The sequence below is a fragment of the Dysidea avara genome, chromosome 9 (assembly GCF_963678975.1).
Source record: "Dysidea avara chromosome 9, odDysAvar1.4, whole genome shotgun sequence".
NCBI lineage: Eukaryota > Metazoa > Porifera > Demospongiae > Dictyoceratida > Dysideidae > Dysidea > Dysidea avara.
The window spans coordinates 15,892,594-15,910,299 of record NC_089280.1 but is presented as its reverse complement, the minus strand read 5'-3'; the positions used below and the strand labels follow the sequence as shown (position 1 = coordinate 15,910,299).

At 36.3% G+C, this 17,706-nt stretch overlaps 2 protein-coding genes across 5 annotated transcripts; one reads left to right on the top strand and one right to left on the bottom strand.

Moving 5' to 3' along the window:
* Window positions 1-1,522: 1,522 nt before the first annotated feature.
* On the bottom strand, window positions 1,523-14,066 carry LOC136267355 (uncharacterized). 4 transcript variants are annotated; one of them, XM_066062471.1, is made up of 7 exons: window positions 13,999-14,066; window positions 4,179-4,282; window positions 3,589-3,878; window positions 2,594-3,058; window positions 2,251-2,529; window positions 1,871-2,197; window positions 1,523-1,808 (listed from the first exon to the last, which is right to left on the bottom strand). In XM_066062471.1, exons 4-7 carry the CDS (start codon window positions 2,646-2,648, stop codon window positions 1,732-1,734), a joined length of 738 nt encoding a protein of 245 aa, XP_065918543.1. In that variant the 5' UTR covers window positions 2,649-3,058; window positions 3,589-3,878; window positions 4,179-4,282; window positions 13,999-14,066; the 3' UTR covers window positions 1,523-1,731. The 4 variants fall into 4 exon arrangements, with proteins under 4 accessions (XP_065918543.1, XP_065918544.1, XP_065918542.1 ...); XM_066062472.1 differs by having other exon boundaries at window positions 3,726-3,878; XM_066062470.1 differs by having other exon boundaries at window positions 2,594-3,878.
* LOC136267353 (uncharacterized) lies at window positions 7,831-9,551 on the top strand. The gene is made up of 5 exons (XM_066062469.1): window positions 7,831-8,249; window positions 8,308-8,592; window positions 8,645-8,932; window positions 8,996-9,316; window positions 9,363-9,551. The coding sequence occupies exons 1-5, from the start codon at window positions 8,192-8,194 to the stop codon at window positions 9,374-9,376; spliced, it is 966 nt and encodes a 321-aa protein (XP_065918541.1). The 5' UTR covers window positions 7,831-8,191; the 3' UTR covers window positions 9,377-9,551.
* Window positions 14,067-17,706: the final 3,640 nt, after the last annotated feature.

Genomic DNA, 17,706 nt, shown 5'->3' with positions numbered 1-17,706 from the left:
TACATACTCTAATAGAACAATCACCACGTGTAACACTATTTAGAGTCCTCCATTGAGTATGAAAACTTGCATCTGTAGCACCAACCCATGAGCATGCTTAGCTAAGCATCCTGCTAGGAATTAATTAAATTCACTTATAGTCCTTCGTATGTCCTATGTTATTCTTATATTGATTTTAGGCTCATAGCTGATTTCATGACAGTCACTGATCCCTTGATCTGTGCAGCTCTTGATCAATGTAGACCACTTAGAAAGTGTGATTTATTACTTTGATATGTGCCATAAAAGCTATACTCTACATCAAATTTGTTCATTGCCAAAGTAGGGAATTTCCTACTGAGCTATATGTGCTGTATTACTTTCATTCATCTCTTGTTTCATTATCTTTTATCGCTTAGCTAGATCCCTACTTCATTTTTAAATTAACAATTTTTATTTAAAATTTCAGTCCTGAAACATGTGAAATATTTACAGCTTCTGTGCCCCCAGACCTCCTGCTTTATATAGCTACCTACTACCATGCTCACGGTGCATCCCAGATCCGCCCATGCTACATATGATTAATGAATGGTAATCATATAATTATATGTAAGCACAGTGTTACCGTGTGGTTGATGCAGTCTGTAGTTGCATATGGCTTAAGCAATCAAAGGGAAAAGATTCAAAAACAAATCTCTTCCGAGAATGCTTCCAAAAACATGTCAAGGACATAGATATAAATAAAAATGACTAGACATACACGACGTATTTAGAATATACATAATGACTTTGCAGCAGGGTGACTAAGCAACAAATTTTGCAAGAATTGTTCACTTTGTGGTATAAACACATGCACACCAAGTTTTCTGTGGCAGTTGAGCAATGTGTAGCTACTATTATAAACAATAATTCAAGACATCCCTTAGGGCTTGTTTTGGAACTTTTAACATAATTGTTGAGACCCAATAGCTACTAAACCACACAAGTGTATTTGAATGGCTTTCTTGTATCAAGTACTATCAGAAAATCTTTTATGTAATAAACTGCTTTAGTTGCTCTTCTGCAGGTGCCATTATTAAGGCTGTACCAATAACACATTTTATATCCAAGCCGATATCCAATATGTATTGCAGATTTACTAATCAACTGATACTGCAGATGATACTTCTAAAGGGAACAAGGGATTCATTAGTTTAAGTCATACATAGCATGCAGTCCAAAGATGCACAGTCAATGGAAAATAAATACTATGACCTCGTTGTAAGACCTCCTGGTCCTCACCATTGAAACCATGCCGTATAGCTCTATAATTATTAATTATGCGCTGTAAAAAATGAAATGCACTTTGCACACAAAATGTGTGCTCCATAACACCAAAGTGTGCTATTTTGGTGTCACGGCGCACACTTCATTTCTTACAGTGTGATGTCTGTTAATGAGGCCACATGTACTGCATGGTTTAAGAATGACATGCATACATACTACAATTTCAGTGTGAATACTGTGAGCATCCAAGCTATCTTGTAGTTATCTAGCTCTTCCATAATATGTGCGGCCTATTAATGTTAAATACATACATACATACATACATACATACATACATACATACATACATACATACATACATACATACATACATACATACATACATACATACATACATACATGCATGCATGCATACATACATACATACATACATACATACATCAGATAAGTACATTTTTGGCTAACATATATAAGTACATGTATTCATTAGGACAAAAGTCCAGACAAAGTATCCAACAATGACAACGATGATAGAGAGGATGACAGTGATATTTCACTATTTCCTGGAGTAAGAAAAGGAGACATTTTAAACATGTAAATTCCAATTGTACATGTATCTATGTACCTTTACTGATAGTCACTCGATGGGTTAGTTGATCTACAACACTTCCATCTCTTATAGTGAACACTAGACACTGATATTTACCATCATGTTTCACAGAGTGGACAGTGAGATGGTGAGTGGTGCCCTGTAGTGACCTGAAGCTTGGAGACACAGAAACAGAGTGATCATCATTTCCATTTTGGATGATAGAACTTTTATGAAACCATCCTACCCAGTAGTGATTTGGATCACCATCCACTTCACATGATAAAGTGATGGGTAGACCAGGTCTAGCAACAGTAGTATTGAGCGGGGAACTGACTATCTTTGGCTCGCGATCAGATATCACTGAAATAATATAGATTGTAATAAAACCATTCTATGCATGTTGTCCTATTTACCTTGAACTGTTTTACTGATCATTTCATTCTTGTTGTTCGTGTTGCATTCCAAGTCAAAAGAAATATTACTCTTCAAGCAGGTAATCTTGAAGTTGTTAGTGTAGTTTGCACGTTGTAGAGTGGGACCCGCTGCAAATCCTCCTTCAACTTTACAATGTGGACCAATCCCACTGACACGTATATACCTAGGTTTGTTTACTCCTGTAAAAGTACAGCTTCCATTGGCTGTTTCTCCAGTGTAAAGGATGCTTGAAAGATTAAGCTCAACTTTAGCATCTCCTATTCAGTGTTAAAGATATATCTGTATTCCAGAAATGTTTCAACATATGAGTGAGATCCTCACCTTTATATATGAGTACTAACAATATGAGACTTGCTGTTGTAGCAATTCTAGTCATCTTGATTGAAGATTATAATTGCAGCAATATATATCAGTTAGTCACACTATAAAGCAGGTTTGAAATGTTGTAACTCGATCAGCACAAATTATCTGTTGCTTTTATAGGCCGGTTGTTAACTTTCCCTCGCACACCATCAATTGAATGTACTTCCTTTTATACCAATAAGTTTATCAAATGTGAGAAAAACACTTTAGCAATTATTTGAATTTTTATCAGAACAGCTTTGTGAGAACTGTAGATCTACAATCTGTACTGGTGGTGCACTTTATTTCATTGCATAATTCAGTAGTCCTACTCCCATGTACGCATAGTCATAACCATGTACATCAAGCTCTAAACTTGCCTAGCAATACTAGTAGGTATGATCATATGATATTCAAGTTGTGTTTTAACACTTGTTGATTGTTCTATACAGAAAGTGAAATAATGCATAATCATTGGCTGTTATAATTGTGTACCACATCACATGTATGCATACAGTACTATATATAGCATGCACATTACAATCTTGACTAAGAGCACATACATAATATTATTATGATCTGACATTATTATGGAGACTGAGTATACACTGTTGCTTTAGTGCTTAAACAGCAGCATGTGTTATGATGTGCAGGAGCAAAGATTCACAATCTGGTGATAATGGATATTATTATCTGATGGGACTTGTATGGAAATCTTAAGTTCCCCTAGCTATAATTGCTGGTTTGCTGTAAACCCAGCATGACCTCTAGCCCACACACATGTACAATGGCTGTCCTGCTTGAACTGCTTATATTACATCACTCATGTGGTAGACTATAACCCCTTTAGCCCACACATCCATATGTTTGGTTATAGCTAGTATTCAAAAGATTGCCAGCTGTTTTAAAGTACAGGAAATTTTTTTTACAGTACAGGAAATTATGACAACTGTGTCACATTGTGATGAAAATACCTGGAGTTTCTCCCTATTGTGTATGTTGCCCTTACACCTGTGTGTGGGCTATATAATGATAGCCCTGTACAAGCATCCATATAGTATGCATTTCCTTATCTGATGGAGTGATCACACAACTTTTAATATTTCCCTACATAGGTAAAATCAATATTCCGATCATCATCAGTTACTTTCCAGTAGGGACCTGCAAGAAGGCTATTAAGTCCACTGTGCATCAGAATCTTTGTTCTCCATTGAATGCAAAATAAAATTCCAACTTGACTCATTATCTCCATACAATTTCTGTTCTAAAAGTGCATAAAAATGACACAACTAGGATTTGCAACTTTTGATATAATCAATACTTGGACAGTGACTTCTCTTATATATCATCACAAGAGATGACCATTTCTTACTAGCTATCCCACTGGAATGCACACAGAGGCTAATGAGCATTATCACATGAAAATTTCTTTATTTTAGCACATATACATTTAGGGAGACAAACCCATATCAGATGGGGCTTGTAATTCTATTTCCCTTTGAATTGCTATACATCACTCACATGATGGCCTCTAGCCCACACATACATACATGTGTCTACTCACTGTCATCAACAAGTATATTTGCTGCAGGAAGTTATGATAACAGTGCTGTGTGTCCCATCTGGTATACTTCCCTCTTATAGTAAAACACTTGCTGGCACATAAACCTAAAACAGTTAAATTGCACTGTATTAATTTACATATGTTTATTTTCAGTGCATATTGAGGTTACTTTCACTCATTGACAAATTTTGTAACTGTATAGCTAGCTAACTTCAATTAATAATGATTTATTTTCATGCTAAGGTCACTTTAACCTGATGAGTTATTGCACAGGTGAAGACATCGTAACATCAACAGCTTGATTATATGGAGTTGATAGGTTAGTGCAAATAAAACAATATCAATACCAAAAACACTCCAGCAGCACAAAATTAATATTAAACTAAGGAACCGAATACTCATGTTAACTTGAGGTCACTATAGTACAGTTAACTAAATGTATAATTATAGTTCCTGAAAAGAGTTCAACAGAATTCCCATGCTGCATGCATACAAGACTTGATAGTGACTTTTTACCTTAATCTTTTACTGATAGTTTAAGAAGTGTTTATAATATTTCAATCAGATGGGCAAGTTGGGCCAATTGAAACAAAAGTGCATGGCATTGACTAGTAATTATATTTACAACTGTTGACTGCAGCATCTCACTTTAGTTGTTCTATAGATGTTAACTATAGGTATTCTCTAAGTATATTTTCTTGAGTTTAGGTAATTATGTAGCTTGTTTTGGCCTTTATCATCGATTATCGATATAAACTTACTGTAGCTTTATTATCAATTATCAGAAGGACACGTAATAACAATGGCTCAGTAAATGTACAGATACAGTAAGCAAAGGCTATTGTTTTGGGCCCATTTCATTTCAGTGTAGCTTTAAGAGGAACTCACATCAAGTTAATTTCTAAATTGATAGGACTATAATTGTGAGAATTAAAGCCTGACTTGCACAAAAATTCTAATCAGAGCACATTAAATTGATGAGGTAGCACATAAATGTATAACATTTGTCAGAAAGCATCATTGTTGTCCCCATCTACAAGTATATGCGTATAGCTATGATTCTTCACAGCAATTATACAAAGCACACAAATGACTAGACTAATATGGGGAATACAATACGTCATGCTATTATCCCTTTAGGGCAATTGTTTGAAGGGTAAACACATTGTATGTGAGCAAACTATTACAGCCGGCATTCAAAGAAACCTGGGGACACAAAACTGAATTGTAAAACACATCTGACAACTTTTCCAAAAGCTTGTTAAGGACATGACTATAAAAAATGATTAGAAATATGTACACGGTGATGCACAACAAGTTTAGGTGAAACTGTGCCATATAGGTAGCCACCTTAAAATGACCATCTCCTTATGTTCAGTTCAGTAACACTTCTCGGTCTGTACAATTTGATCTGTTACATATGTAAGTGCTACAGTACTACTGCATGAGATAAATGATAACATAATATTTTTTGTATGTATATACATGTAGTTTGAAAAATCTCCCAACATCTTGAATATTTATAATGCACAGTTTGTAAATTTATTATAGTTCCCACAAAACATTGATAAAAATGCAAACAATGGCTAAGGTGATTTTCTTCTATTAATAAACTGATTTCTATATTTTGTGTAAAGAGAAGTACCTGTACACTCACAATTGATGGTAGGTCATGCAGGGTAAGTTAACAACCAGCTTATAAAAGCAGATCTTTATCTGTACTAAGTTATAAAAATTCAAACCAGCTAATAGTAACTAGCTGATTTTGCTGCAATTTTACCTAATCAAGATGGCTGGAACTGTTTCAACAGCAAGTCTCATATTGAAGTACTCACATATACATTTCCAGAACACGATGTAGGAAATGCTAAAGTTGAGCTTAATATCTCAAGTATCCTTTGTGCTGGAGAAACAGTAAATGGAAGTTGTATTTTTACTGAAACCTAGGATTATACATGTCAGTGGGGTGGGTCAAAATTGTACAGTTGAAGGACTTGCAATGGGTCCCACTCTACAACATGCAAACTATGTTAACAATTTCAAGATTACCTGTTTAAAGGGTAATATTTCTTTTGACTTGGAAAGCAACACCAACAACAAGGATGAAATGACAAGTAAAACAATTCAAGGTAAACAAATAACACAACACATGATGTATATAGAATGACAATTAGTATGTGTGTGTTAAATTTTAAGGTCATCATGTTGTGGTCAGATTCACACAAACAAGGGGAACTTAACATATTTAAGTCCCATTTGATAATCATCAGATTGTAAATATTTCCTAGTGAGATCACATGCTGTAATGTGCTCTATAGAAATGCATCAGTGTAAGTATAAATATACACGTGGTATACTACAGTATGTTGAGATATTATTTCACTTTCGTTCAATAATATTATAGCTACATGGTTATAGTGTTAAACACAACCCAATCATGTAAACTATATATCTACAGCATTCAGTGGTATCCTAGTAACAGCATGATAATGGTGTTTGTCATGCACATGATATAACTTGTTGCTATGTGTAATTTCTTGATCATAATTTTATTGCATTAAACATACTAGCTTTATATATTGCCATTACCTAATTGTATGCATTTAGAGGCTAGATAGAATTTCGTGGGTGACATGGATTTCCCACAATATAGTGCTTCTTATCAAATTGCTAAACCTGTGTATACAAAGAGTTATGTAAATGCTAGTAGTGTCTTCAAATGACTTTACACAACTGCTGCAAGTATACATAAAGTTGACTTAACCAACTGGTTATCCAGGGACATATACGTACTTGCTGGAATACATAGAATTACTTGAGTATGCATTGCATATGTACATGAACCACCCACATGCATGCATGGTAGACTGTATTCGCTAATTAGCTAAGTTAGCCCTTAAAGCAAACACATCCACGTCTCTGTCTATTGCTATAGTGCTCAAATCATTATCCTCTTCAAAGTACAGAAAATTCTTACAAGAATGACATGCTGTGCTGGTTTTTCCCTTATGAGTTGTATACCTCCCACCTCAGTGATGTGTGTGGGCAATACAATGATAACTTGTGAGTTGTATACAAAATATCCATTTATATTTTGGCATAGTCATCTACTGCTGCAGATACTTAGTAACATAAACCGACTTGTAAGTATATAGTTTTAAAACAAATTCTAGCATTAACTAAAGTACACAAACATTAGTACATTCATATACTTTGGAAATTAAATATTGCCAGTTGTGATTATTTTTAAAAATATGCATGTATGTATGCACATGCAACAACATCTCGTAGAGCTAAGACAACTAAAGTACACAATTAACTATTAAGTGCAGTGTTACTATGTGGGAAGCTACATACATAATGTACATGTAAGCTTTGCACTGTGGTGATAATGGTATCAGATGGGACTAGTAAACTTATTCCCTTCTGATATACATAAACCACTCACAAGATGACCTTTAGCCTACACACATCTTGTCTACACATTGTTATCTGTAATGATTGCCACCAAGTACATTCACAGGTAGTTATGATAACAGTGAAACCTTATTATATATATATTATTTCCCTCTTGCTAAAAAGGTAAATGCCACTTTAAAGTTCTTCTATGAGGACATGCACTACTCTTTTTCAGCTTCTGCATTCAACATGTGCTTAGCTAAACACAACTGTTTTACACTGCCACTATGTGATCCATCTGATCATCAAAACCATAAAAAACTAAACACCCCCTATCTCAATACAGATGACACTTACAGTCACTAGGTGTTGCTGCTCCTGTTGTGTCAATTCCTGTATAAGTAATTGTAACTCTTAGACTATTAAGGTGGTCTGGCAGTAGCTAAGACAAAAAAATTTACTGAAGTATAACTACTAGCTATATTTGGTTAAAGGGGAACTACATCTGTTAAGGGGAAGTTAACAGTTAAGCTATAAAAGCAGCTGAGTGATTCACATAGTTCAAACAGTACAAACCAGTGTACTTACATATATAGATAATAACCATTCTTCAGATGGAGATCACTGGGATCATAACAATGGCTAGTGTACTGATGTCTATCTGTTTTACAGGTAAGAGGGACCATAAGCTATATATACTGATGGCTACAATGTACATCTTGTTTTATAGTTTCAGGAAACAATGTAGAACTAAGCATTTCAAGTACTATATATGCTGGAGAAACAGTCAGTGGTAGATGTATTTTCGCTGGTAAAAGGAAGCCATTGTTTATAAAAGTTCAACTGCCAAAGAATTCAAATTGCTCTGTTCTCGGAGGTTTTGTAATAGGTAAAGAAGCTTTGCAATCTTCCAACTATGCTAACAACTTCAATATCACCTGTTTTAAAAAAGACATTATTTTTAACTTGAGATGCTTCACTAATACACAAGTAAAGAAGCATAAAACCATTCAAGGTACATACATAGAACATAAGTCATACCAATGGCTATACATGTTGTTTTATAGTTTCAGAAAGAAACAATGTAGAACTAAGCATTTCAAATACTATATATGCTGGAGAAACAGTCAGTGGTAGATGCATTTTCACTGGTGAAAAGAAACCATCATTTATAAAAGTTCAGCTGCAAAAGAATTCAAATTGTTCAGTTCATGGAGGTTTTCTAAGAGGTAAAGAAGCTCTACAATCTTCAAACTATACTAACAACTTTAATATCACCTGTTTAAAAAAAGACATTACTTTTGACTTGAGATGCTTCACTGATACACAAGCAAAGAAAACTGAAACCATTCAAGGTATGTTTAGTAATAATTCCACCTTTGACTGCAAATAATAGTATGGTGTTTATTCTCACGTAGTGATATCCAAACCAAAGATAGTCAGTCCCCCACTCAATGCTACTGTTACTAGACCTGGTCTACCCATCACTTTATCATGTGAAGTGGATGGTGACCCAAACCACTACTGGCTGGGATGGTTTTATAAAAGTTCCATCATCCAAAATGGAGATGATGATCACTCTGTTTCAGTGTCTCCAAGCTTCAGGTCACTACAAGGCACCACTCACCATCTCACTGTCCACTCTGTGAAACTTGATGGCAAATATCAGTGTCTAGTGTTCACAATAAAAGATGGAAGTGTTATTGATGAAGTGACGCATCAAGTGGCTATAGCTAAAGGTAATTTAACTCCACAATGAAATTCAATATATACTTTTTGTTACAGAAGAGAATGAATGATCAACTATCCTCACCACTTGATATCATGCCAAGATTGATGACATAGGACAACTGATACATGATAATGAATTGAATAAAGCATGCATAAAATCATGTAGCTATACTGCATTATATTATATATATATATATTATATAACTGTGTTGTAAATGTTGCCAAATTTTTAATAAAATATTTACCAAATAACATTGTGCTCACAGTGTAAGTTATACAAAATGTACAGGTAACCATTACACTATACCATAGATATAACATGCAATCATTAATATAATCCACCGTAATCACAGTTTGCAGAATTGAGCATATAAACATTTAGCTTTGCTACACATATAGTTAAAATACATACTACACGGTATAATACTTAACTTCTATACACCATAATTGTAATAGTTATAGCCAGTGTTGGGAGTAACACGTTACATAAGTAACGCGTTACATAATATTATTACTTTTGTGGTAACCTAACGAAATATGCTATAAAAACAGGTAATATAACTCAAGTTACTTTACTTACAAATGTAACACATTACCTAAGTAATATAGTTACTGTAACGAGTCTAATATTATGTAATATTATTACTACAAGTAACGAAGTTACTAATCTTGTTAGTTATCCTCTGAGTAACGCCTAGCCACAACGAAGTAACGAAGCCTACTGAAAGAAGCTTATTCACCAGTTTCTTACTTATAACCAAGATTTGCACATTTCCCAACAACGCAATCATGTCACGTAATAAAGTGGTAGTTTCACACGTGACAGCTTAAGGCTGTGGACACAAAGTAATATAATATGTAATATTATTATTTACTGTAACTGTAACTAAATAGTTCAGTTGCAAATAATATGTAATATGTAACTAGTTACTTTTACAAAGTAACTTTCCCAACACTGGTTATGGCATATCTATACCAAAACAGCCAAGCTGTAAAAAAAAAGAGTGTGGCCCCCAAAAAGGCCAAGGTGAAAAAAGACGTGAAATCCAAGGTGGCAGCCAAGAAATGGCTGTGATGGTAGGTTAATGGCAAAAATTATAATTACGACAATTCAGGTGAGTTTGTGTTACCTCCTCCACTAAGATTCGGCACCAAATTCACCTAAATTTTAGTAATTAAAATTTTTGCCGTACCATCACAGCCATTTATTGGCTGCCACCTTGGATTTCGCATCTTTTATCACCTTGGCCTTTTTGGGGGCCGCATCCTTTTTTTACAGCTTGGCTGTTTTGGTATAGATATCACTTCCTTTTGTATTGCAAGCCACAAAGCTGACCATATGGTTTTGATGCTTCCTTTTAACTTGTATTTTTTTCCCCTTTACTGCAGGAATTGTGGAACAAAGGAAGTAATTGTGTGTATAGCTTTTGTCTGATGAAATATTTGTATATTTAACATTGAATGATGATTATCACATACTGTAGTTAATAAGGTGACTTCTTACATAACTGAACTGTAGCTGAAACTCTCATTGTTTGTAGCTGAACTCTTTTCAGGGTGATTTGTTTCTAGCTGAACTCTCTACAGGATGATTTGTTTCTAGATGAACTCTCTACAGGGTGATTTGTTTGCAGCTGAACTCTCTACAAGGTGGTTTCTTTGTAGCTGAACTCTCTACAAGGTGACTTGTTCTAGCTGAACTCTCTACAGGGTAGCTGATCTCTCTACACGGTGACTTGTTTCTAGCTGAACTCTCTACAGATGATTTGTTGATGGTGGTTTCTTTGTAGCTGAACTCTCTATATGATGATGTCTTCTAGCTGATCTCTCTACAAGGTCTCGCTGAACTCTCTACAGATGATTTGTTCGCAGCTGAACTCTCTATATGGTGGTTTCTTTGTAGCTCAGTGAACTCTCTAAAAGGTGACTTCTTCTAGCTGATCTCTCTAGGGTGATCTGTTCGCAGCTGAACTCTCTACAGGGTGATTTGTTTGCAGCTGAATTCTGGTTTCTTTGTAGCTGAACTCTCTACAAGATAACTTCTTCTAGCTGATCTCTCTACTGGGTGACTTGTTTGTAGTTGAACTATCTGCAGGGTGATTTGCTTGTAGTTGAACTCTCTACAAGGTGATCCTTCTAGCTGATCTCTCTACAGGATGACTTTTTCTGGCTGAACTTTCTACAGGGTGATCTGTTCATAGCTGAACTCTCTACAGGGTGATTTGTTTGCAGCTGAACTCTCTACATGGTGGTTTCCTTTTAACTGGATTCTCTATAAGGTGATGTCTTGTAGCTGATCTCTCTACTGGATGACTTGTTTCTAGCTGATCTCTCTATAGAGTTATAACTTTCTTTATAGAGTTATAACTTGTTTGTATAGCTGAACTCTTTACAGAGTAGTTTTTTTTTGATTGGTTGCTGAACTCTCCAGCTACACGGTGACTTGTTTGTACCACAGAGTGACTTGTTTGTAGCTGAACTCTCTACAGAGTGACTTACTTGTAGCTGAACATTGTATAAAGTAACTTGTTTGTAGCTGATCTAGATGAACTCTCTACTGGGTAGCTTTTACGATAGTTACTCCATCTACATAGCAATTTTCAGCTCATTCGTTCAAGGGGTTTACCCTGTGGGCGTGACAGACCTTTGACCTTATTTTACACAAGTAATTGGTCATAACTCCGTGAATGTTTACTAGATTCCTACAAATTTGGTACTGAGATTCGCCTTAATGAGCTCTTTAAGTGTGCCAAATTTCAGCCCGATTGGAGCACGCATTCATGTTTTATGGCGGATTTTGCAAAGTATGAGAAAAGTAGAAGAAAAAATGAAGAAAAAAACCTAAACTTTGGCCACTCATATCTCGGAAATGGCTGGAGCGATTTTCTTCCAATTTGGAATGTGGACTCCCCTACCTAGCCAGCACTTCTGTAGCAAATTTGGCTTTGATTGGATAAGGGATCACCGAGCTACAAAGGTGTGAAAATCGGGTTTTCTTTCTTCCTGTTAATATACTCATGGTGTGGCGCACCGGCTTCTTGGGCCGCACGAGACACTACCGCGTGTCTTGATATTAATGACTGCATGTGACACTGTATAACATGCTGTATACACTTTGCAAATAAACAGTGAAGTTATGTGGTTGTCAATAATTATAGTGAAAATTACTAAATTGCATATGGCACCAATTCATATCCTATAGGAAGGACTATATGGCTTCTGTTGGACTGTCATTATGCCATTATGTGTGCAAACTTCCACATTGCATACTTGGTTTAGTTTGTCAAGTCTCTTATGAAAAAATTGCATAACTGTACATGTACCTCTATTTACTATTAATTAGTACAACTGATATCATTACAAGTATTGACACCGTTTATATTACTGGGAGCCATGCTTAACACACAACTGAGTACAGTAGCCATTCATTTACAGTTGACTAGCTACATGCATTAACTATACAATGTAGCACAGTGCTTCTCTACAAGATATCAGTAGTTTGAACATGGTACTACCTACACAAGTATACATGTGGGTAGCGGACTGTTGAGACTGGGAAAGTACCAACAACACTACCACATGTCTCATTACTTTCTACAACATAACTGTATGGGTGATAACGATAGCCACAGACAGATGTGTGTGCTTTTGAAGGTTACTTTGTTGTGTGATGTGAGTGGCATAAACTATTCAGGGAAAATTTCTGATCACTATAGTTTATCAATACATTATATATACAAGGTGAATTCTTATAACGTGCATACAAAGGGATTTAAAATAAGTCATTTATCAATGAATGAATACATGCACAGAAAGTGGAACTATTGAACAAGTCACAAAACACAGTACCAGCATGGAGTCACACAAAACACTTTATTTATATCATTCTGTACCAGCATTGAAAGTGGGTCGTGATCAGTACCACCAGCCCACTGACCTGGATAGTAATCCAGATGGGACCAGATGGATGGATAGCAATCCAGATGGATTTTGTCAGAAATTCCATATTATTTTTAAACAGCATCAGTAAAATATCTTATTGGAGATGATACCGAAAATGGGTGTGACTGCTGTGATATAGCTACTTGGCTTTTATCCAAGTAAAATACTTTCAGATAACTAATCATGTAAATTATACTTGTGATTGAGGTCTGTACATTATACAGTAATAATAATAATATAATGATACTTGTATATGGCTTTTTTCTACTGATGCTGCATTTTACTATATTGTTGTATACATTTGGTAGAGGAAGACTGTATTTGGTGTGTGCTGTAGTGTTTGTGATGTTTAATTGTCTTTTCCTACCATTTCTGTTTGCAAAAAGCACTTCCTTTTGGCAAAGGTAATACTTAAACACCTTACTGAACTGTATGGCTTTGAAAAAAAAACAACTATATATCACTAGATACAATAGGTACCGGTGTAGTATGTCTGCATAAACCAGGCGCATGCATGGTAAATGGGCACAGAAACTTTACCAACTTTCATTACTCATAACTTATGACCATTATTAGGCTTGCGTCGATTATGCCGGCATAAGTTTGGGCATAGCTAATAGGGGATGAAAGCATCATGGTAGTAAAGCATAATGCTGGCTTAATGGAGCATAATTTGGAGCATAATCGGCAAATTTCCGCCACAATGAGTATAACTTCTGCTATAACAGTCACAAAGTCAAGGGCTAACCTGTTTTGGATGGTGAAATGAATCCTGATAACGAGTAGAAAAATGCACTGCCACTAGTTTACACCCCTCGACGAAATAAGTATTTTTCATTGTGGGTTTGAGTTTTATAGGACACATGCATGCAGTGATGCAGGCCTGCCAACCTGGAAAGTAAAAAAATCTTGAGATTTCTGTACCTTTATTGTAGTATTGCAGTGTGTAGTAAAAAAAACTGGTAGATGCTATGCTGAGACCAAAAAAAAAAAAAAAAAAAAAAAAAAAAAAAAAAAAAAAAAAGGTCTCGACTTTTCTCAAAAACCGTGAGATTCGATCTGCTGCCCTTGAGCAGGGTAGTGAAACCGTGAGAGTTGGCAGGCCTGGTGATGTCATTATCATACAGTTACAATCAAAAATATAGCCTTCACATGCCATTTCAAAACATATATTTTCAACATTTTCCTTGAGGGAGCATGTCCCCAGACTCCCTAGCTTGACATGCTTTGCACATGCAGTTGAGCATCACATGAATAGTGGTGTAGCCAGGAAATATTTTTACCGAGGCATAGTTTATACATTGACCTAATTAAGAGGGTCCGCTTCTGACTCAACTGATTTACAAATACTTCAAGTATGGGTGGTACAGCATTTGCTGGTTGACTATCTTGTTGGATGGAAGAAAGACTCTGAGTATTTTTCTACATGCCATAAGTAATGCTCCAGCTTAGTTAATGCTACAGTATGGCTCCCATGCTTCAGTTATTAGACTAGTTTAATTGCATTCAACACAACTTACTCGGAGATATTTTGAGTTGTCAGGTCATCCGTGGACTGCAACGGAGGTCATAGTCATGCACACTATACTTTTTATTGATCTGATGTGATATTTAAGTCAGAGATTATCTCTTTCATGATTCAAAATATCTCCAGAGTAAGTTGTGTTGAATGCAATTAAACTAGTCTAATAATTGAAGCATGAGAGCTATACTGTAGCATTAACTAAGCTGGAGCTTGAGCATTACTTATGGCATGTAGAAAAACACTCAGGGTCTTTCTTCTATCCAACAAAGTAGTCAACCTGCAAATGCTGTACCACCCATACTTGAAGTATTTGTGAATCAGTTGAGTAAGAAGCAGACCCTCTCAATTAGGTCAATGTGTAAACTTTGCCTTGGCAAAAAAAATTTTCTGGCTGCGCCACTGGATGATAATAAGGTTAGTGTTGAGTCAGATAGCTAGTGAATGTCTGGACATTGAAAATAGTGCATGAGGTCTGGAGTGAGGCTGAGGTTAATATCAAACCAGGGAAGTATTTCAAAAGATTGAGATTCTCTAATAGAACAGTCATGGCATGCAACGAGAGAATGAGAACCATTAAGAGTTTATCCCCAAAAGGCTGATCTGCTCTTGGCATGATGCAAATGCAAGTTACATATTGTACTGAGCGGTTGCTGTCCTTTGAATACCAATTGCTACAACTTAGAAGGTCAATCAGAAACAATGCATAATATTTTATTTGCATGCAAAACTACAAAGATATTAGACAATAAAATGTCTGTAGCTTCTGAGGGACTATAGATATGCCCCCAGACCCCTGCTCTAATATGCCTATGAACTCGAGAGCACATCCAATTTCAAGCTATTGTTATTATTTGTATATGCCAAGTGTTTGCAGTTGAAGTGACACTTATCCATTATATTGTATCATATGAAGAACTTCTCTGCACAAAGAAAAAAACACAAAATAAAAGCATAATGCATTTCTGAAAAGCATAAAACAAGCATAATAGGTGGAAAATTGGGGAAATGCCAAAAAGCATAATAGGAAAATTTTGGAGCATAATAAATTCAAGCCTAACCATTATTAAGCTTTCAATTGGCTTTGCAGAATGCAGTATTGTTAACATAACCTGTTATGTCATACAAAACTACTGTATAGTTTGTACCCATAATTTATGCCCAGTTTTTACAGAGCTGCACAGTGGCAGATCCAGAGGGTGGCTCAGGGGTCATGTGCCTTCCCCTCCCTTCACTACCACCACCACCCAAAAATTCTCTATACAAGATCAAACAAAGCAGTCAGACAAATAGTCTAATAGAACAGATATTACATGTAACACTATTAAGAGTCTCCCACTGAGTATGAAACTTGCATCTGCAGCCAGGGCCACCCAGAGAAATTAAGGGGCCCAGGGCAAAGAATTAAAGTGGGGCCCCAGAGGCAAAGAGGTTTTCATTCTGAATCACAACTCCACCCAAACTGTAAGTTGAAGACCAAAAAAAAAAAAAAAGGTCATAACCTACTGACAATGACAATAGCTACCCCTCACCAACCACATCTCCTTATCTATAAGCTTGCTACACTGCTCCTCTGAAGAATACTGTGACTGCTCTATTAGAGTATTTAGATCTGACTGCTCTATTAGAGTATATCGATCTTCTTAACAGATATTCAAGGGGCCCTTCATAGGGCCTTCTGGGGCCCGGGGAAAAATGCCCCAGTTCCCCCCCCCCCCCCCCCCCCCCTGTGGGCGGCCCTGTCTGCAGCCACAACCCATGAGCATGCTTAGCTATGCATCCTGCTAGGAATTAAATTCACTTGGTCATCTTTATAATTATTGACAATTGCTCATAGCTGAACTCATGACTGTCACTGATCCCTCCATGCAGCTAACCCTGGATCCACTTCTGCTGCATATATACAAAGTACGATTAATGGATGCAGCTAATCAGGGCCGCCCACAGGGGGGGGGGGGGGGCAACTGGGGCATTTTGCCCCGGGCCCCAGCCTGAAAGGGGCCCCAGGAGGCCCCATGAAGGGCCTCCTGAATACCTGTTTAAAAGATCGATATACCCTAATAGAGCAGTCAGATCTAAATACTCTAATAGAGCAGTCACAGTATTCTTCAGAGGAGCAGTGTAGCAAGCTTATAGATAAGGAGATATGGTTGGTGATGGGTAGTTATTGTCATTGCCAGCCAGCAGGTTGTAACCTTTTTTTTTTTTTTTTTTTTTTTTTTTTTGGTCTTCACCTTACAACTTGGGTCAAGGGCCCCACTTTAACTCTTTGCCCTGGGCCCCTTAATTTCTCTGGGCGGCCCTGCAGCTAATTATGTATGCATATCACAATATGTCATGTAGCAATATACGTATTATGAAAGAGCGACATTCAACAATAGGTAAACAGGCAGTGTTATTGTGTGATGCAGCTGTAATTGCGTATGGTTCAAGCAATCAAAGAAACCCCAAGAGAAAAGACTCAAACACAAATCTCTTCTGCATGGCAAAGTTTATAAAAACATGTCAAGAAAATAGCTGTAATAAAAATGACTGGTCATACATCGTGGTGTATTTAGAGTATGCATAGTAAAAGTTTAATGGCTTTATAGTAGTAAGGTGACTCTTTAAGATGGACACAGAACACGGTTGAAGTCCAGACACGAGCTAACAGGTCTGTGCTGGCTTAGTGGCTGATATGCAGCAAAATCCGCAGAAAAATAAACGTTTGGCCAACATTATGTAAGTGACAAATTTTGTAAGAATTCTTTGCTTTGTGATATACGTAATTGTACCAAGTTTTCTGTAGAAGTTGAGCAATGTGTAGCGCTACTATCATAAACAACCATTTAAGACATTATGGCACCTGTTCAATTGGTTTACAGATGACATACATGCTACAATTGCAGTGTGAAATCAGTTAAGCTACGTAAATTTATGTATCTTGCATTCATA